The sequence below is a fragment of the Dunckerocampus dactyliophorus genome, chromosome 3 (assembly GCF_027744805.1).
Source record: "Dunckerocampus dactyliophorus isolate RoL2022-P2 chromosome 3, RoL_Ddac_1.1, whole genome shotgun sequence".
Taxonomy (NCBI): Eukaryota; Metazoa; Chordata; class Actinopteri; order Syngnathiformes; family Syngnathidae; genus Dunckerocampus; species Dunckerocampus dactyliophorus.
The window spans coordinates 34033325-34055517 of record NC_072821.1 but is presented as its reverse complement, the minus strand read 5'-3'; the positions used below and the strand labels follow the sequence as shown (position 1 = coordinate 34055517).

The window sequence follows — 22193 nt, the reverse complement described above, 5'->3', positions numbered from 1 at the left end:
GTGTTTTCAAGGTTTTTGTTTGTCCAACCTTCAAACAGAAAGGTCTCATTCCAGTGCGGGTTCAGATTCTTCCTCTTCACTTTGGTCTCCAGTTTGTGCTTCTTGTCTGGCAGCAGGTAGAGTTTGACAAAGGGATCAGATGTGCCGGAAAAGTCTTTAGCGGGCAAATCCTGGCCCTTGAGAATTTTGACCGTGAGGGTGGAGTCCTGGAAGCTGTAGCCCACGCTGAACTGGATGCGACCCAACTTCTCACACACTGGACCCTCGTGTTCCTCCTCTTCCGAGCCTGGAGACAACTGGGAGAGACCAAGCCTGTTTTTATTCTGGTCTTGGAACTTCACTTTCTATTGCTCATCCTGCTCATCCTGCTCAGGATCACGAGTGATCTAGAAAAAATGGGGGGTCTGGTGGTTCTGCCAGGGATTTGGGGCCCAGATTTGGGGCCCATGGGCTCAGCAAAAAAAAAAAAATTCTACTAAACTCAAACCTCAGTTTCCCTGAGTGCCAGTTTGCGTTTGATTTGATTTCATTGAAAATTATACCCCAGTTTTCGTACAATATTGCAGTTAAACTAAAGTAATCTCCTCTTTATGGCAGTCAATTGGTTCCAGAACTGACCGTGATAAGTGAATTTCTGCAAAGTAGGATTCCTTATTTATAAATGGAATATTTTCCTAGTTAAAGCAGAGAAAACATGTTTACAACCTTCTAAATATGGTTTTTAAACATTATTAGAGCCCTCTAGACATGAGCTAACACCCCCATAGTCACCTTTACACTCCTATTACCCAATACAGTAGACCAGGGGTGTCCAAAGTGCAGCCCGTGGCTGTTTTTCACAGCACATTGTAAAAATATTATTAAACAACAACAAAAAACAGCAAAAATGAAAAAATCTGGGGTAATTTTACAAGAATAAAGTAAAAATATTACAAGACAAAATAAAATAATTTTAGTCGCATAAAGTTGAAATATTAAGGAAAAAAAGATGTTATTGTTTTACAGTCTTATGAGAAACAAAACAACAAATAAGGTTGTCATATTTAGAAAATTAGGTTGCAGAAAAAGTTATAAGCTTACAAGAATAAAGTCAAAATATTATGTGAAGAAAGTCATTATTACGAGACGAAAATTCACAACATGAAAGTTAAAATTGTTGGAAAATTAAAATATATATATATATATATTAAAAAAACACAAAAACAGTTGTGATTTTATGAGAATAAAATCAAAATATTAAGCGAAAAAGTCACAATTTTACAAGAATAAACTCGTAATATGAGGAAATATTTCATTTGACTGGCATTGAGTTGAAAAATTAAAAAAAATAATGTGTTTATTTTTTCAAGTTGGAATATTATGAGAAACAAACAAAACAAAATAAAGTTATAATTTTTGGGAAATTAGGTTGGGAAAAAAGTTAGATAGTTTGATAGCAATAAAGTAAAAAAAATATGGGAATAAAGTCATACTATTACGAGAAGAAAATGTACAAAGATTATTTAAGAAGAAAGTTGAAATATTTGGAGAAAAAAAACTGGCAAAAATAGAAAAAAAGAGCAAAGTTGATAGTCATAATAGGCTTTTTCACCGAGATGACAAAGCTGAGATGCATTTTTTTTCCTGAAATATGTATAACTTCTTAGCACATCTACATGTGTTGCTTTACAAAACATCAAAGTGGCAAAGTTTTGCATTTTTTCATTTTTCACTATGTGGCCCTCACTGGACCAACCTTTGGACACCCCTGTAGCAGACAAAATAAGAGCAACTAAGCCGTTTAAGACATAAATAAGACTCGTGCTGTGTGTGTTATTATAAATGTGTTCCCCAGTGAACCTGAAAGAAAGCAAAAGTAGCTAAGGATTTTTATTAGGAATTACCGCGCCTGTTGTGAGATCATTCAAGCCTGCAATAAAAGCCTGTTGTCGTGGCCGTCAAGCCTTGTATGTGTGTCAGTAACATTACTGACACCTAGTGACCAGTGTACAATACCACATATCATTCATAGAGTCTTTGAATGCGTCTTCTGAATGCCTTCATTTGTATTTTAGTTCACATTTGTATTTTAGTTCATTTAGTCATTTTTATGCTTGAAAATGCTTAATGTATGGCAAAGAAAAAGTACAATTTTCTTCAATATGCATATTTTTCACCTAATAGGTCATATTCAACCACGACACAGCATGATTTATTATTTAACATATTTGAGTGGAGTGAAGCCACCAAATTTGGACTGCAAAGTGGCGAGGGGCGACTGTTTTCTCTCTACTGTTTTCAGTATCATTCCGCAAAATTGATTGTGATTTTGACTCACTGGCTGTGCATTTTTTTTTTTTTTACTGAGTGCGACTGGTAAATAAGGCGCCATGGGGCCAAAGAAAGTTGCGAGTGCCAACAATTTGACAAAGAAGTTGAGAAACACTGTTGAATTCTTGTACGGGAAGCGCGCATCAACGATAACTTCTATCCTTTCGTCATTTATAATTATTTTGCATTCTTTTCTGAATGTAAAATTATAATTATGTTCAATAAAATGCATTTTTTTGTTCATATTTTGGGGCGTCTGGAACGGATGAATTTAATCTACATGAAAAAAAAATTGCCTCGGTTTTCGTGCGTTTTGGGTTTCGTCTGACCTTTTTTAGCCAATAAATGACACAAAACGAGGTTCCACTGTATTTTTCGAGTGCAGCGACGTATAGTGACAGGCAGAAAAATGAAACGCTCCGCCCATGTGACTATTTATGTCCTATGACTGACTGGCAACTCATGTGTGCCCCGCCTCTCGCCAGAAGTCAGCAGGGATAGGCTCCAGGTCGCCTGCCACCCAAACGAGGACAAGCGGTATAGAAAATGTGGAATAAGAACGATTTTACACTAGTGGGTTGTCAGTGTGTGTGTGTGTGTGTGTGTGGGGGGGGGGGGGGGGGGGGGGGGCACTTCAGGGAAGCTTGCTATGGAAAGCTTGCTGTGAGCAGAATGACAGAAAAACACCACAAGAAACTGCTGTTACACATGAAACCCACCAGATGGTGACAAAGACCGGTCGATAACTCAGAGGGTCACAGCTGGACTGTAGCATGTGGATAGGGCCAAACTGACCCCCCCCTAAATTTGGGGAAAATATCGGAACATCTTGGAGGGGGGGCCCGTATGTTAGACCTTGAAAACCCCTGCTTCATACCATAACATCAGTATAACCATATCCTACACGGCTAGTCCTCATTAGCAGTGGTCCCCAACCTTTTCGGACCCACTGACCGGCTCGCTTTGCCACAAACCTCCAGTGGACCTGGGGCGATGAGGGTGGGGGTGGGGGCGTTGTACATTATAGCAATCAAATGCTATTTATTTATGATGTATTGTGTAAAACTAAGCCAGGAACATCAAATTAAAAGCACAAAATGACTACAGACACACCATCCACCAGTACGAGCCTGGAGCTTGTTTTTCGGACAGAAGATTACAACATCGCTGTTTGATGTCTGTCATAACAGGCTAGCGTGTGCTAGCATGAAATTGAGGTTGTGGACCGGACAAATAGTTACACTGGCACTCGGTAACGTCGTCAAATCTTACCTTTATGCATCCCCACATAGTATCAGCATTTGGGACCAAATATTAGGTGAGAAAAAAGAGGGTTAAATACAGTATAGTAGTCTATCTGTGCAGCAGTTAAATGGTGCGTTCAAGGACCGTCAAAGAAAATGGGAGGGCTCGCCGCTCGCAACAAACATAAAACATACAATAACTGTGGGATTTCTAACTGTATATTATTTTTCAACTAAAATAATGGCAAATAATTTGAAAATTGAAATCCATTTACTTAAAATTGGATGTAGTTATGCCACACGGTGGCTGAGTGGTTAGCATGTTGGCCACACAGTCATGAGATCGGGAAGACCTGGGTCGTAATCATCGCTTGGACCTGTCTGTGTGGAGCTGTGCGTGTTCTCCTAGTGCATGCGTGGGTTTTCTCCGGGTAATCCGGTTAATTGGCGACTCTAAATTGTCCATAGGTATGAATGTGAGTGGGAATGGTTGTTTGTCTATATGTGCCCTGCGATTGACTGGCGACCAGTCCAGGATGTACCCCGCCTTTCGCCTGAAGTCAGCTGGGATAGGATCCAGCACACCCCGCGACCTTTATGAGGATAAGCGGCATAGAAAATTGATGATGTCGTTATTTACAAATTGATTTCTCGGTGGTTGAGGACCTTGCTCATTAAAACTGAGCTGGCTGGAGCCTATCCCAGCCTATCCCAGGCTGACTGTGGGCGACAGGTGGGGCACACCTTGGACTGGCTGTCAGCCAATCACAGGGCACATATCTCCAATCAACGTAACATGCATGCAGAGATGCCCAAACAATTCAAATCGGAACCCTCAACGTCGTGACCGCGAGAGCCGACATGCTAACCACTCGTCCCGTTACTGATGCTGTGTTGTAAGTCAGATTCAAGGTGACGGGTGACGGTAATGTGACGTGATAGTAATCAAGTCTCCTGAAAATGTCCGTATTGATCGTAAACGCAAAACTGGCGTAATGTTTTGTCACATGGCCAGTGTCCACGGCGCCGAAGGGCAAGTGTGCATGACTGTGTTGCAATGACAGGCCGATTATCTGCTGGTACACTGACCCTCTGACTGATGGAGGTGCAGCCTGGAGGAGGCAGAGAAATCCAGTTAAAATGCGCAGTCTGTTGGGAGAAGAGCTGGGGGGGGCATCACTCAAAGTGCCAGTCCCAAATATTTAATATCCAATTCCATACTTTCCACACACATTCCAGCCATCACTGCTTGACCTTATTCTCCTTTGCTGAATGTGATCACTTTCCATTATTCACTCCTACACCCAAAAATAACTCCGCCAGTACACACGCGTACACACACACACGCACGCACGCACACACACACGCACACGCAGATTTCTGCATTGGCTGTGCCCTATTCCCTTCTCATGCTGCTATTGAGGATTATTCTTCCTGAAATCCAACCAAGATTATCATTTTTATGAAAAGAAAACCCTACAACTATGGCCAAAATGTAAAAGTGAAAAGGATTATTTTCGGGACCACAACCATAAAAATATTCATAAATAAATACAAATGCCGTCAATTCCGGACTATAAGGCCCTACTTTTTTCACAGGCTTTGAACCCTGCGGCTTAAACAATCATTTATGGCTAACACAACTACACTTCCCATGATGCGTCATGTGCAGATTCATTAACTTCATTCAAAACCAAAGACGTAGTTTGTACGTTTTTATAAACCTGAACGCCCGATCCCAACAACGTATTTACAAGTCTTTTATATTCTTTTTGCGCAAGAACCAAAAAGAGGTGATGATGCAACTCTCCACTAACGCATTTCACTTCAGAGCAATTTTAAGCCATAAAAACGACCACATGGTGGCAGAAGTGCATTTGATAAGAGCTCGGCAGGGACCACGTGAAGGGAAAAATCACTTGAAAGGAAGGAGGAAGTGGGAGAGCGTGGAGGAGTGTAGCGTGCAGAAGGTTCCGCATTGTAGGGGAAGTTTAATGCATGCGCATGCACACGCGCATTCATGTACACACACATGCACACCCACAGTTCAGTTCCAAATGTGGAAATTGTAAATAGTTCATGGTGTTATAGTTGTAAAAATAATTCTTATTTTGATGTAAATTTTTGTGTTTATGTTTCAGCTGTCACAAAAGAAAAAAAAATTATATACAAAAAGCTGTTTTTCTCCTTTTTTTTTTTTAGTCAGGAACTGATATTTTCCTGAAACTTACCTATGTTCTACTGTCAATTATTAAAGAACAGAAAAAGGTAGAAACAAACTTTTTTTCCTGATGAAAGACGGGAGCCTTACCTTTCTTTTGGTAGGTTCCCTGTTTATAGAGCCGTAGAGCACAATCATTTTATGTGCCTTGAAAGATCAGTAAAATTGTCTAAAATGGCCGCTACTGAAGGGGTTGTCTTTTGAAAAATGGCTGGGATTGAATGAGTTAATATCACATTTATATCAAGTCTAATGCTTTTGAGCTGACAAATCTTCAGTAAGTTTGATGAAGTGTTGAACCACTACAGTTTGTACTTGGACATTAACACGGCACATGTTGAACTTTGATGAAAAAACCCCCAAACTGTCTCACGTGTCATCACCTGAGCTAAGAAGGGATGCTGGGAACATGGGGCGTACGTAGGATTACAAGGTTTATAGCAGGGGTGTCCAAAGTACAGCCCGCTGATGTTTTTTCAATCGGTCTGTGGCACATTCTAAAAATACATAAAAAAATGGAAAAATCAGTGGTAAGTTTGAAAGAATAAAGTCAAAATATTACGAGAAAAAAGTTATCTAACGAGAAAAAGTTGTATTTTTACAAGAATAACGTAATATTATGAGAAAAATAACCAAATTTTAGTAGCATAGAGTTGAAATATTAAAGAAAACAGACATTAATTTTTAAAGCCATAATAAAGCAGTAGAAACAAACAAGACAACAAATAAAGTTGTCATTTTAAAAAATTTAGGTTGAAGAAAAAGACATAATCCTACAGGAATAAAGTTAAAATGTTATGGAAATAAAGTCAAAATTATGAGGAAAAAAATGCTAGAACAAACTAGCAAGAAAAAAACAGAAAAAATGGGGGAAAAAAAGAGAAAATGGCAAAGTTGATAGTAATTCTAGGCTTTAGCACCTACAGTATATCACAAAACTGAGATCAGCCAAGTTCTAAAAGTATCATGTAAAAAAATAGCAAAACTGGAAATATCTGCAGAAATTTTACAAGAATAAAGTCAACATGTTAAGACAACAAATTTGCAATCGAAAGAGAAAAAAGCCCTAATATTACAATAACAACATAATATTATGGGAAAAAAATTGTCATTTTAGCAGCATAAAGTTGAAACATTAAAGACAAAAAAATAAAAAAAATAATATTTAAAATTTTTTTTTAAAGTCATAATATTATGAGAAACAAACTAAATGACACATACAGTTTACATTTTTGGAAACATTAGGTTGTGGAAAAATATACAATGTTACGAAGATTAAGTGTAAATATTACGTGAAGAAAATTTACAAGAAGAACTATGAATGAGTTGCAAAATAAAAAAAAAAGCAGAAATGGAAAAAAGACCTGTAATTTTAGAAGAATAAAGTCAAAATATTAAAAGAAAAAAGTTGTATTCTCACCAGAAAAAAAGCCACAATTTTATGGGAAGAAACTCATATTATGAGAAAAAAAATGTCATTTTAGAATTTAAATATTACAGAAAAAATGGTTATTTCTTTTTTAAAGTTGTAATATTATGAGAAACAAACAAAACAAAACAAAGTTAGGTTGGTGAAAAGTTAGAACATTATAAGAATAAAATAAAAATATTATGGAAATAAAGTCCTAATGTTACAAAAAATAACATATTCAAAGATTATTTTAGAAGAAAGTTGCAATATTTGGGAAATAAAAAAAAAAAGCAAAATGCAAAAATATGAAGAAAAGACCGAAGAGTGAAGTTGATACTAAAAATGGGCTTTTTCACCCGTATGACAAACCTGAGATGCAGATTTATCTTGAAATAGAACTTCTTAGCATATCTAATTACAAAATATCAAAGTTGCATGCTTTCTTTTTTCACATGTGGCCCTCGTTGGAAAAAGCTTGGACACCCCTGATGTAGCCAATAGCCTGCCCTCCTTTTTATTTATTTTTTTTTAAATAATTAGCCTTTTTTTTCCTTCTTCTTCTTTTTTTTTTTTTTAGGAATTGTCCTTACTGTCTCCCTCCCATACAGCGTCCTCGGCCAGTAGCACTCATAATAATCATAAATATATATGATATATGTGATCGGTATAGATGATTTGCATTGGAATTGGCAGCATGAGACCCTGATCAGAGCATCCCTAGTCCTGACTGTTATCGTTACACATCACATGACACAATAACAGGTCCATTCTCATTGTGTCTCTGGTAAGGACATGAAATTGTATGGTAAGCATTGCAAATAATAGTCATTGACAAGGATGAGAAATAAATCTCCCAGTGTTGATCCTTGCAAACGTGCCGTCACTCAAAGACAAATGAGCCACGTGTGGAGCACAACAGGCAGTTACGGCTTTGCTGCCTCAAGCCAGACACTGAGATGAGGGGACATATTCAGCCCACTTCAGTAATTGGTTGCAAAAGAACACGCAGTGTGGTGCTATGGGGCTACGGCAGCGGTGGGCTTGCAGTGTGTAATTACGTGGGGCTCCATGGTGTGTCTGAAGAATCCACAGCGGTGCTGCTTAATGATGATCCTCTTTATTATCATTGTCATTCATGCGCATGTACCCTTTGCTAAAAATGGCCATCCTGTGCTTTGAGCCCAAGTATCTCAGGTGAGCTTGGAGGACAGTGGATGGGGACTTGCAGCGAGTGCTTTTTTGTTTTTTAAATGCATATCCTGCAACACGGTTGGACACTAACTTAAGTGTTGATTTATTTTGAATGAAAAGTAGTGTTTAAAGGAAAACTGCACTTTTTTGGAAATTTTGCCCAACATCCACAATCTTTATGTGAAACCTGAACACACGTCTTTCTCTTTTCTGTGCGTTCTAAAGATAAAGAGGCAGCTAAGAATGCACGTAAAAGGGATGCACCAATAGAGCTTTCTGAAAAAAGCGCCAACAACGCTACATTTACATGATGTGACCTGCATGTAAACCAAGCTACAGGGACATTATTATTATTATTATTATTATTAACATTGTTACGCCCAAGAACTACATTACTGGCGTAGTGACACCTCGCCACACCACACCGGCTAGCTACAGTACTTGCTGGCTAGCCAATATCAATGTGCCCTGGAAGGAAGTTCCGTTAACGCTTAAAATGACCAAAATACTGTAAATATTATGACTATAAAACAATAAAACATTGCTGGAGGTGTTTTAATAGCATGATTTGCAGGCGGAATAGGTGTGTCCCATTATGTGCATTAATTAGCTGTTTTTATATCTTTAGAACGCACAGAAAAGAGAAAGATGTGCGTTCATATCTCACATAAAGATTGTGGATGATGGACAAAATTCCCAAAAAGTGCACTTTTCCTTCAAGAAAAACTGCACTCTTTTTGGAATTTTTATTCCGCCTAGAAAACCCGCGATATGAACACCAAACACCCCCAGCGTGGTTTTATGATTTTATATCCATGCTGCAGTAACAGGCACATTCCTGATAACATGTAATACTTGCAGTATTTTGCTCTATTTTGGTCATTTTTAAGCACTAGCGGAACTTCCTTCCCGGGCGCACTGATTCCACATAGCAACATACTGTAGAAAGGAACACTATACCGAGCGTTAACTTTTTGGAGCGTCAGCTTCGATATGTAGCGTTACCTTTCGGTAGTGGCTTGAGGCATTATGAAGCTAGTCGCTAGCCGGCTAGTCGCTAGCTGGTGTGGTGTGGCGAGGTGTCACTACCCCAGTAATGTAGTTCTTGGGTGTAACGATGTTAACTATAATAATAATAATGTCATTGTAGCTTGGTTTATATGCAGATCACATTATGTGTTGGCGCTTGTTGGAGGTTTTTTCAGAAGACTTTATAGGCGGACACCTTAGCTGCCTCATTTGATCTGTTTTTATATATTTAGAACACACAGACAAGAGAAAGCCGTGTGTTCATGTCCCAAGGATTGAGGATCATAGGGAAAATTCCCCCAAAAGCACATTTTTCCTTTAAGGTTAATTTTACACTCATTGAAGACAAAAAACAGGAAGACAACAACAGTGAACAGGAAGGTGGTGGTGGTTGATCTCGCTGCCACATCCGTGTCTTTGGGAACAGTCACGTCTTCAGTGAAGGTAAAAGTAACTTTTAATGTTCATTCATCCCTTTCATGCATCATTTAAAATTGTTTTATGCACGTCAAACTATAAAAACCTGTTTTGTGTTAACATTTTTGAGAGTTGACACCATCGACGAGTGATGTAGTGTAACTTCTGGTCATTTTGTAAGCTAGCTCATAGGATGCTAACGAGGAAGGACATGTTGTGATTAAAAAACAACACGGTTGGACTCACGCTGTGTATTCATAACAAACTACTGTACGATCGCCGGCAAATGCACGCAAACGGAGGGAAAACCATGGCGTAAATTTTTTACGTTAACCGGGGCAGAGGTTCCGCTGTATTTTGAACGACCCCTGCTGCGATATTCTCATCCAGCCTCTCCTTCCAACTTCTCGTCTCGAGGCTTGCATGTCACGTTGATATTGGATTAGAGGAGATGATCTGGAAGTGCCCTGTAATCGTATAACAGCCATCTCATTCACTTTGATTTGAGAAGGCTTCGCCGACAGCCGCCATGGTGGATGACTTCAGAAATAAGACAGAGCTCAAATCACTTCGCAGTGTGTCAGTGAAGGGTTACGGCGCCTCACCATCAGCATTTCACTGGTGACCGAGTTGGCCAAGTCGGGGGCGGATGAGTTGGCGTCGTGGCCCGTCCCCTGGCGGCGTCCGCTCTCATCTGGGGTGTGACCTCTGGGACTGCTGCCTGCTTTGTTACCCGGGGTCCTGGATGCGGCAGATATAAAAACACACATGGCCCACGCACTTAACATGCAACATTCATGGAACAACAAAAACAAGAACCGCGTCCTTGGACACCCCCTGCTGTTTTTCATAACTCCAATCATTTCAATAATTCAACGTGCACATCGCTTGCCAATTCTCTTGCAGAGGAACGACAGTATATAAAAGGTTTTGAGAACAGATGACAATAATAGGGTGGCTGCAGCAGAGCAGAACCTGTTCTTTTGGACGTGAGCTTGGGGGTTTGGAGTGTAATTGAACAATGCTGCCACAAACACGATGATTACGAGTCATGAGATGATGATGATTTCAGAATTCAACCATATTTTAGGGGAAAAAAAAATACACCTCTCAAGACGAGAGGTCAAGACGGTATATCGGGCCTCAGACCTCGCCATACCTCATTTCAGGATTACCTCCGTGTTCCTTTGGCATTCTCTGCAGCACTTATTCCAAAAAGAGGAAGAGTATAAACCGGAAGTGAGGTGGAGGAAGCCGACACGCAATCAAAGAAGTAAGCAACCTGTTTTTACACTTGAGTGACATAAAGGTGTAAAACGAGGTGCATGATGCACATGCAATGCAACTCCTTCGTCAGGGGTGTCCAACCTTTCCCAGCGAGCGCCACATAGTGAAAAATGAAAGGATGTCAGTTTGCCACTTTCATATTTAGTAAAGCAACACATTCAACTTCTTTCTTTTTAGACATTTTTTCAAACATTTCAACTTTCTTCTGAAATTAACTTCATAAATTTTCGTTTTGTAATATTATGAATTGATTCCCATATTATAACGTTTTCCCCAACCAAATTTTTGCCAACTTTATTTGGTTTTGTCTGTTTCTTATAATATTCCGGCTTTAAAAAAATAATTATTTTTCTTTAAAATTTAAATTTTGTGTTACTAAAAGTATATTATTTTTCTTCATATTCTGGTAAAATTAAACTTTTTTTTTCTTGTTAGAATAAGACTTTTTTTCTCCAACTCGTTCGCCTTTGTGTTTGTAAATTTTATTCTCATAATTATGACTTTATTCCCGTCATATTTTGACTTTACTTTCATGACACTATAACTTTTTCTGCATTACGCAACCTAATTTTCGAACTGTTACAACTTTATTTGTTGTTGTGTTTGTTTTTCTTGATATTACAACGTTTAAAAAAATAACGTATTTTTTCTCTAATATTTAAACTTTATTTGAATAAAACAACGCTATTTTTCCTCATAATATTACAATTCCAATAATATTTTGACTTTATTTTCGTAATATTATAACTTTTTCCACACTCTAATTTTCGAAAAATGACAACTTTAGTCAATGTTTTGTTTTTATTTATTACGACTTCAAAACTAATAACGTCCTTTTTCATTCATACAGTATTTCAACGTTATGCCACTAAAATGATGTTATTTTCCCCTATAATATTACGACGTTATTCTTCTAAAAATGACGACTTTTCTCGTTAAATTACAACTATTTTCTCGTAATATGTTGACATTATTCTTGTACAATATTCTCGTTCCATTACATTATTTAGTATGTCTTTTGATTGATTATTATTTTCGAATATGTCGCGGACCAATATAAAAACAGCCGCCGGCCGCGAATGGCTCCCAGGCCACACTTTGGACCCCCCTGGTTTAAGCGTTTGTACATTTTACTAACAGGTCGACTCTTCTTCCTTGACTTGTATGACAGGTAGGTTGCCTGTACAGGTACATGAGGTTTTATCAAGTCCTTACTTCAACCTGGGAACAGATTTTTCTTTTAATTGTTTCTTATGGGCAAAAAAACTGAAGTAAATGTTGATCACTGTCCTGAAACAGAAAGTTTAGACCGGGGATCCTCAATAGGTGGCTCACGAACCACATCAGGCTCGCCCGAGCCTTTCATTTGGCCCAACAAATATCAGCAAAATAATGAAACTATTCAGTCTCACAGAGAAGGGGTGAATGGTACCATACGGTGAAATATATTATTTTTTATTTACGATACTGGCTCTCACAGTGTCTGCCCTTGGACAAATGTAACTGAGGACCCCTGGTTTAGACCTTAAAGGCTCCACTGTACAAAAAAACATATATTTACTGGTTTACTTGCACATACAAGTTGCAAACTCCAACTAAACTCTTAAAGGTGGCAGCCACAGAGTTTGCCAAGCTGACTGATGTATTTGTAGAGACAGATGCTGTAACACCGTCGCACCATTTCAAGACGTGGGTGTTCATGCCCGTGAGGGAGAGTGAGAGGGACAACAGGACCTGGACCACGACATGACAGACAGAGAGCCACAGGGCCAGAACATGCACTAAAGACACTTGTCTGACATTCTCTTAGCTAAGATCAGCAGTAAGTTGCGGAATTTTAAGTTGCTGTATGGCACCGGCTCACAATTACATTTCTATGCCTATTTGTGCTTCAAAAGAACAGGTAAAAAAGGTCAGTATTTTTCACAATTGCAAATTAAAACAGACACAAAAGCGGTCTCAGAGAAGCGATCAACAATTTGCAGTCTTCGGATGCTGTTATTACGATGCTAGGCCAGTGGATCTCAGCTGGTTTTGCTGCGGGACCCACCATCACCGCTGAACGACAATCGGCGACCCAAACCGGTATTTTTTCAACTCAAACTTCTCCAATATCTTATATTTAAAGGGACTGTTAGCAACACAACGTGAGCTGCAGCGGTGAGCCTCTGTCCTCTCTTTACGGCGCTTTCTTTTCCAGCAAATATCTGCAGCTGTGTGTAGGACGAACTGCACGTTAAGTTAAATCACCCATAAACGTGGCACGCACCACACATGAAGATCAGGTCATTTCTGGACATTTAAAAATTTCTTTTTTTTCCTTTTGCCCAGCCATAGACCGCGACCCACTGAAAATGGTGCCAGTTGAGAATCGCCGTACGAGGGTGACCATGTCTTGAGTAGCAAAAACCAGGACACTTGGCCCGGCAGTGGGATACTCAAATGATACCGGAAATGTACTCAGACGCCTTAGAATTTTGATACATTTAAAGTATGCCTCTTCTGTATGGATAGAAAATTGAAAATACTATCTGCAGTCTTTCTCGCCTAATGGGTTCCAGACCTGATGGGTTCCAGACCTGACCACGTTAAATGGATTTCCGTGATATAGGATTCAATATTTAAAAAACAAATATTTTCATAGAGCATAGAAAACCTGTTTGACTTTCTAAATATGTTTTTTAACACTATTAGAGTGGAAACAATATTGTATATAGCACGAAATTCACAACCATTCCTAATAAGGGTGCCAGATTCAGATCAAAGGTTCAAATAATTGAACTGTACACTTGAACTACTACGCCCTGTCTGTACACAATAACACCTTAAAAAGGCAGGCCAAAGTAGAAATTTTAAGCAGGAATGAACAGACACAAAGAAATGCCCCAGTTTCCCAAACTCCGATGTAAAAAAAAATGCCCATCCACATGAGTGGAGGTTTAAAAAAATGTATGAGCACATAAAGACACATTCACCAGCTGTCATGTGCATTTTGTCCTAATTTGTATTTGTGTTATATTTTAATGTGATGAATCCAGTATTCAACCCAAATGCTGCATCAACAGTAGAAATCTATGGAAGTTTTTTCCTAAGCTGAACAATAGATGACTTTGGCATCCTAAGCCTGCTCTCCTAAAGGAAAGTAGGGCGAGTGTGCACTTCCCGACAACCTCTGGTCAGAGTGAGTGCACTGGTGAGCTCTTCCACAGCTCTTGCTACGCGGCTCAAGTGTTTTGGGAACCACAGTATGTGACTTTGTTTTGATACACAAATTTGACAGGGCGCACGGTGGCTTAGTGGTTAGCATGCTGGCCACATGACAGGAGATGTGGAAGATCTGGGTTCGTATCTCCATTTGGGCGTCTCTGTGTGGAGTTTGCATGGTCTCCCCATTTTCTCCGGGTACTCCCACATTCTGAAAACATGCATGTTAGGCTAACTGGAGACTCCTAGTTGTCTATAGGTATGAATGTAAGATGGTTGTTTGTCTATATGTGTGCACACCGCCGCTCACCTCTCACTCAAAGTCAGCTGGGATGGACTCCAGCATACCCCCACGACCGTAGTGGGGACAAGCTACAAGCTGAATAGACAATGAATGAATTAACATTTGTTACAGTAAAAGACAGATGACTGAGCAGGGGGATGGTGCTAAAAACAGATCTGTTGGCAAAAATAAAACTGGAAAATGCCAGGCTTAATAATGACTAAACTGCAGTTGAGTTGCTTGAATTACAGCCAACACATACACACTGGCACCCCGACAAGCATCAGGTATTAACAGAGAGAAAAATTCACGGGTAAAAGAGTCCGCTTGAAGGCCTAAGGAAACAAACCGTTCCAGATGTAGTTTAGATGAACATTTCCGTGTTCTCAAGTGAAAAAAAAGGAAGCAAATTGCCATGTTACATTAGGTAAGACAAATAGGAGGAAGCCGGGGAAGGTTTGCGAGATGGACGGAGGTCGTACCGCAAGGAGACAAGTAAAAGAGAGTGCAAGCGAATCAGAGAAACACAGAAGAGACGATGCTGACCCAGTGTAGAGCAGAAACAATTGATTTGTCACGCTGCATTTCTTCATTGTGATCCGCAGGTCAGAGCAGCTAAAATGCAGCACAGAGTGAATTCAAAATGCAATGTCGTCTGTTTGAGACACTTGTCAAATACACAAAAGGTACCAGCTGGCTGACACACTGGTCCGCTGACTGCCTCCAGCCCTTTGGTATGCGTGTTCACTCATTGTTTTGCACGTACAGGGTCACTGATAAATGTTTTGAGTGGTTAATTTTCAAGGAAATATGGGCACACATGTATTTGTAAAATCCAATAAGATGTATAAAACAATTCTGCCTTTAATAATAATAATAGTAATAATAATAATAACGGATTCAATTTCATTGGGCTTTTCAAGGCACCCAAAGCGTTTCACAATGAAGTGAACCATTATCCATTCACTCCTCAGTCAAACACTGATGGTGGTAATCTACATCTGTACACACAGCTGCCCTGGGGTAGCCTGACGGAACTGTGGCTGCCAAATCCCGCCTACGGGCTCTCCGACCACCACCGAACATTCATTCATTCATTCATACACCAGTGTGGGCAGCATTGGAGGCAAAGTTGGTGAAGTGTCTTGCCCAGGGACACAACGAGAGTGACTAGGTGGAGGGAACGAGGATCAAACCGCCAACTTTCCGGATTCTGTACGACTTGCTCTACCTCCTGAGCCACTGTAAGCAGACAAACGATGAAAAAGGAAAATCAATTCCCCAAACCACTCAACTCGATCTTCTCTTTGGTCGGGTCTTAACGCCTCTGGACCCACCATCTGCAGGGACAAACATCCTAAGGGTCCAGCCGGTGCAATGTGGTTTGGGTGGTAGTCAAGGGCAGGGGTTAGGGTGACCTAGGGTGACCTAAACTTCGTGAGCTTGTGGGTGAGGGAGAGCAGTTCCAACTAATACAGTCTGACTCATCTCAACCCATAGTTTTGGTTGAGGAACCAAACTCCTTGAGAGCGATTTGAGTTTATTCTGCGCTGGAGTTGTTGCTGGGAAAAGGCATCAAGCCCCCAGGCTCGGCGCCAACATATCAGGGGTCTGCCCTGATGAACGAGAGGGAGATTTCCCTGCACTTTCGGGCCAGGGAACGGGCTTGGACTGTGATTTGTGCCTATGCGCCAAATAGCAGTTCCGAATACCCGGCCTTCTCCGAGTCCTTACTGGAAGACTTCAATGCCCATGTCTGATTTTGAGGTCCGAGCTGACCCTGATCTCAATGTGAGCGGTTATGTTATTGGAGTTCTACAGCTTGTCTAAAACAACCGGCATTCTTGAGCATCAGAATGTCGGTGACTGCACCTGGTACGAGGACATCTCAGGCGGCAGGTTTATGGTCGACTTTGCACTGGTATCAGCAGACCTGCGACTGCATGTCTTGGACACTTCGGTGAAGAGAGGGGCTGAGCTGTCATTTGATCACCTGGTGATGAGTTGGCTTGCGATACGCTTGGCTTGCCAAGCGTATAGAGAGGGTGTTCTGGGAACATCTGGGAGAGCATTCCGTTTGTATGGTCTCCAATTCACACCTAGAGCAGAGTGGGTGGGAGATGGAGTATGTGGTCCAAATGTGACGTATTCCATGCCTCCACTGCTGAGGTTGAATTCAGAGCTCTGGTTGTAAGGTGGTCTCTGCCAGTTGGCTTTATCCGAGGTAAGGGGCTGTCAAGTGAAGGAGGAGTACTACCAAAACTCCTGAAGCAGAGGAAGTGTATCTCACACTTTTCCCTAGCAGAGCAAATCTGTTGCGCGCATAAGGGCATTTAGATCAACAATACTATCTACCCTAATGGCCGGACAGGACAAGAAAAAAAAAAAAAAAGAAACTGCTGAGGCAGCTGACAGGTTACAACAGGCCGAGCATCACACGAGGGTTTGGTGAGGACACGGAGCATGATCTTTGATTGGCCTTGAAGAGATTCTGGCAAACTATCCGACGCCTCAGAAAGGACAAGCCGTGCCGTGGCCGCATGCTGTTGACGATGCAGACAAAAGCCTGCTGACCTCGACTGGGGAGAGACAGTAGGTGAAATTGTGTAAGAATCTCCTCAACACACCTTCCACAGAGGAAGCAGAGCTTGAGGTCATGAACAGGTAGGCAGTCAGAATACACGGTATGTTCACAAAGTCTGTTCCTACTAGTAATTACAATGCATGGTAAATGGTTTCACCTTTAACATTCTACAAATGAACAATGGAACATTAAAACACCCAACAGTTGCAGTTCAGGTGAGGGGATGGAAGAACCATTCATTGGTAGCCATAGAGGACATAATATATGCCTGTCAGCTGGGTCTCAAGCACCAGAGTCAATAATTTCCTACTTGTAGGAGTGCTAAGATCAATGACGGGCCACTGAACCCTATTAAATCAGCACCCTGCACATATGCCAGCGACCACAGGAACAATCACAACTATAGACACAGGATGGGATTTGCTTTTATGGAGAGGTGCATTTTTTGCATTTTTTTCTAATCATATTATTAGATGTGATGGGCATGTTCAGGGCTGCCATAAAGGCAATCTTGCGCACACTATATGTACTGTACATCAATACACTGTACAAATTAAAAACAAATCCTCTGCATCTCTGCCACTGAATAGAGCGAGCCTTTGAAAAAACAAAAAAAAGGTCAAGAACTAGCTAATGCTAATTTCACAATATATTACATAGAAAACAGCCTTCCCATTTGATTTAGAAAACACTTGCCAGGGCACTTTAGTAGTTTTTCCTCTGAACTGTATACGGATATATTCACTTTCATGTACAAATGATGATTCCTAAGAAGGTCAAGAAATAGGTTAGTAAGGCCTAGCGACAACAAACAAGCTGCGGGGAATTTGTTCTATTTCTGCTGTCTAAATATAGAAACGTGACATCAAAATTCCAAATAAAGATCGGGATGTCAATATTTGAATTATTTTTGTCGGCAGCACTGACAGGACACTTTAGCCAGAGGTCTAATATTAAACTGCAGAAAAGTAAAATAGAACAGGTTATGTAAAAAAACAAAAACAAAAGGATCATTTGCAATCACCTGCCTTCACTAGTATGATGACACAATTAACTGACAAATATACAAATAACAAATTACTTAAACATACTTAGATGCCAATATATAACTCAAAATAATTTATGCTTTACTTCATTTCAGCTTAGTGTTCCCAATAGAAGGGAGCACATCTGCAGCAGTGTGTTGGCTTGCCTATGACTATCTTGTATATAAAAAAACACCAGTTACATAATTCATCCTTAGAGGTTGTTGTAACCATGACGACTGAAGTGTGCGCACCCACTTAAGGTTGTACTCCACCATCATGAATTTTACACTGGGTTGGAGTAACTGTGGTAACCAGACTCTTTACTGAGGTTGTTCTGCAGAGACAGCTGAGAGCCTTTGGTCACTCGACTGAATGTCCTCATACCTACACGTGAACCCTCCCTGACCTTTTTAGAGTACCACAGCTCCCCCCTTTGGGTACGTCTGAGCTCTTGTTCATGATGATTCATATTTGCCCCAAAGCCTGGAAACAACCTGTATAGTTTAGATTTTGCTGCACGACTTCTGGAAGAGTCAGGATTATCATTAAAACGACCCCACATCTGCATTATAATGGACATACACATCAAGGTTGAGGGTGACATCCTTAGAGAACGTCCACTAAAATGTGATGGTTCTTGAATGGTCCCTGACATGATTCATCAACTTTGCTTAAATATGTTCTATATTGTTTGTAATTATTGTTCGGTCTCTGAAAGCCAACGGTCACTTTGTAAAAACTGCATTTATAGTTCATGGCGGCAACCATGAGGGGTTAGCTCTCGCAGTTCAGTCTCATTTCCGGAAGTGATGTCACAAGGGTAACAACTCTCAGCTAAAGCAGAGTAAACAAACCTTTGTCAAGGTAGACGGTCGACTTGGTTCAGTATATTGTTCATCAAAATAGTAGTCATGCCAAAACGTTGTGTTGATGCTGGATGTTCACAGTATCCGAGTGATACTGTAAGTTAGTTATTTTTTCCAAAAAAGGAAGGTTTAAGACAATAATGGAAGAAGCAAGTGCAGAGAACGAGAGGCAGATGGACGCCCACCTCGAGTTCTGTTCTTTGTAGTGATCATTTCACTGATGACTGCTTTGAAAGAACACCTTTGCAAGAAACACTTGGCTTGAAAGTATGATACAAACGCATTTTGAAAAAGGATGCTATTCCAGCGGTACACAGGGCAAAAACACGAAACGAAGAACAACCACTTCAAAGTTCGCGCAAGAGAGTAAGTCATGTCTTCTAAACACTTTTCCACGATAGCGACAAGGCTGAACATATAGAAAGATCTTTTGATAGCGATATGTTTGTTGTGGCGGGCGGGTGCGACAGTGGCCAACCTTCATCCTCGACGTGCCGCCACATATACAATCAAACAGGCTACAAAAATCCCTTTACGCTCATTAAGAAGCCGATTTAAAATAATAATTGAAGGATAAGCAACTCCAGAGTAATTTACACTTACCATTCTGTGTCTTAAGGCTTAAGTCCATGTTCTGCAAGTTCTCCATTTCATCTCAAATGTTTCTTCCTCCTTGAAAACGATTGACACATCGCTCAAATCTTTGCTATAATGACTGTAAACATCCACGGTCTCGTGCATCGCCATGTTTCTTTACCTGAGCGATAGTACTCCAATTATGTCACTTCCGGAAATGAGGTTGAGCTGCGAGAGCTAGTTCGTCATGGCTGGCGCCATTAACTATAAATGTAATTTTTGCAAATTGACCATTTGCTTTTAAAAATGGAACACTGTAGAACATAATTACAAACAATATATAACATATTTAAGCAAAGTTGATGAATCATGTGACCCTTTAAGGCCTCGGGTATTGACACAACGGCCTCAATCATTAGAGTTAGCAGCAGCCTTGCATGTAATTTGACAAAGGAGGTTCTTCCATCCCAGAGGACAAGGCAGACGCATCTCATCTATACCCATGTCACGGTGACAAGGTCAAATTGGCACTGATTAGGACAATAGACGAATGGGCATTGAGTGAATGTGTAACTTCACCAATCGACAATGGGGAATTCTGTGTCTGTTGCAATGGATTATTTGTTTGATATATTTCAACATATAAAATTGACATCAATTAGCTCGTTCACTTATCTGATGGACCATCTCTGTGTGGAGTTTGCATGCTCTGACCTTGCTTCCCAAAAACATGCATGTTAGGCTAATTAGGTGTGAATGTGAATGGCTGTCTGTGGCCCTGTCCACACGGAAACATTCCTGTTTTTTTTGTTTTGTTTTTTTGGCGTGTTGAAAAAAATGTGCATCCACACTGTGCGAGATTAGTAAATAGTTGAATCCTGACGGGAACACACCACTGGGTGAAAACGATGTAGTACACAGGGCACACCTACGTGTGGACACTGTAAACAGACATGCAGACGGAACCATGTGACACACCAAACTATAGAAGAAGAAAGATTGCATGCGCATAAGTCCGTCATCTTCCGCTTTCTACGGCTCATCTAGACTTACGACAAAGTGGAATTACTTCTGTGCGTCATTTCGGAGTGTAAGACAACTAAATATTAGGAGAATGTGGATTTGGATGAGTCATATTCCGATATTATGTTGTCTTGTCGTTGAAGCTCACTTCTGGTCACGAGGTGGCGACGGGTCGGTGACAGCATCGTTTTCATAGAGCAGCGGATTGCTTGTCTACACATAAAATAAAAAAATACCGTTTCAGGGCACCCAGAATGCCGTGTCTGTGTGGATGAAAGGCTGAAACAATAAAATACTTTGCCCTTTTGACCTGAAAACGGTTTCCTGTGGATAGCCCCTGTATGTGCCCTCCGACTGACTGGCGACCAGTCCAAAGTAGGGGTGTCACGAGACACCCCTCTCACGAGATGATGGGTCCACGAGAACAAGACGAGACAAGATTTTAACATTAATTTTAAGAAAAGGACAAGGCCTCCTCCCTCAGAGACAAAGCAACTGTATGGCTGACTCCGTTGAGGGCTCACTCCATTCAAGTCATTGTTCTGTGGAACTCCTTTGTTCTGTGAAGCAATGCACAGCAATGCACAGAGTGATCTCTCTTCCTGCCTGTTTGGAGGCGAGAGACGAGGAAAACAGACGCGCATGCACATGGCAATGTATATGGAGCCCGGCAAAATTATCCAGTTCAATTTCATTTGTTGTGTGATTGATTGATTTATTATCGCGAGACGTTTTTTTTCCTGAATGAGAAATCTTTTTAATCGTTTTAATCTTGTGAGATCTTGTGACAAGGTTTTTCGAAAAATAATTAATAAAAATGGTCGCTGTTTTGTGGTTGACTATGGCCCATTATTAGTAAAAAAATATTGAAAGACAAATGATATGTAGTATTTTGGTCACTAGGTGTCAGTAATGTTACAATGACAAGACCTTACCTTACATTACATTACCTTAACAGTACATGGAGTCAGCCATGGAATGTTCGGCTGTGCTTAAAGCCGTGGCTGTCTCGTGTCCCTGCTGTGATCTCATAGCCTTCCCAAAAGTGTTGCACAATGTGGCTTCAGCAAATAATAATATGAGTGTAAGGGTGACTATAGGGGTGTTATTTCATGTCGACAGGGCTCTAATAATGGCAAAACCCGTACTTAGAAACAGGTTTTCTATGCTCCAACAAAAAAAATATTCAATTTATTAGTATTGAATCCTACTTCGTGGAAATGCACTTATTGTGGTCGGGTCTGGAACCAATTAACCGCAATAAACGAGCGTTGACTGTATACTAGGGGTGTCACGAGACGAGTCGATACACGAGATTGGGTCTAGAGAACGAGACGACACTAGATTTTAACATTACTTTTAGAAAAATAAAGTGAAATAAGTATGACAATATACTGAAATCTACTAATTAAATTTCTAATACATTCCACTCTTCTGCACGCTGTGTGTACGCAAGATGCCCCGCCTCCGCCCGCCGAGACAAAGAGACTGTATGACTGACAAAAGGGCTCACTCCGTT

At 40.5% G+C, this 22193-nt stretch overlaps 1 protein-coding gene across 2 annotated transcripts in view; it reads right to left on the bottom strand.

Moving 5' to 3' along the window:
• Positions 1–22193, bottom strand: part of syt7b (synaptotagmin VIIb) — a 155167-nt gene that overhangs the window by 5123 nt on the left and 127851 nt on the right. For both annotated transcript variants that reach the window (XM_054770129.1, XM_054770130.1), the window contains 2 exons: positions 10429–10564; positions 29–296 (listed from right to left, as the gene is read on the bottom strand). In XM_054770129.1, the coding sequence (XP_054626104.1) occupies positions 29–296; positions 10429–10564 (404 nt within the window). The remainder of the gene's footprint in view (positions 1–28; positions 297–10428; positions 10565–22193) is intronic.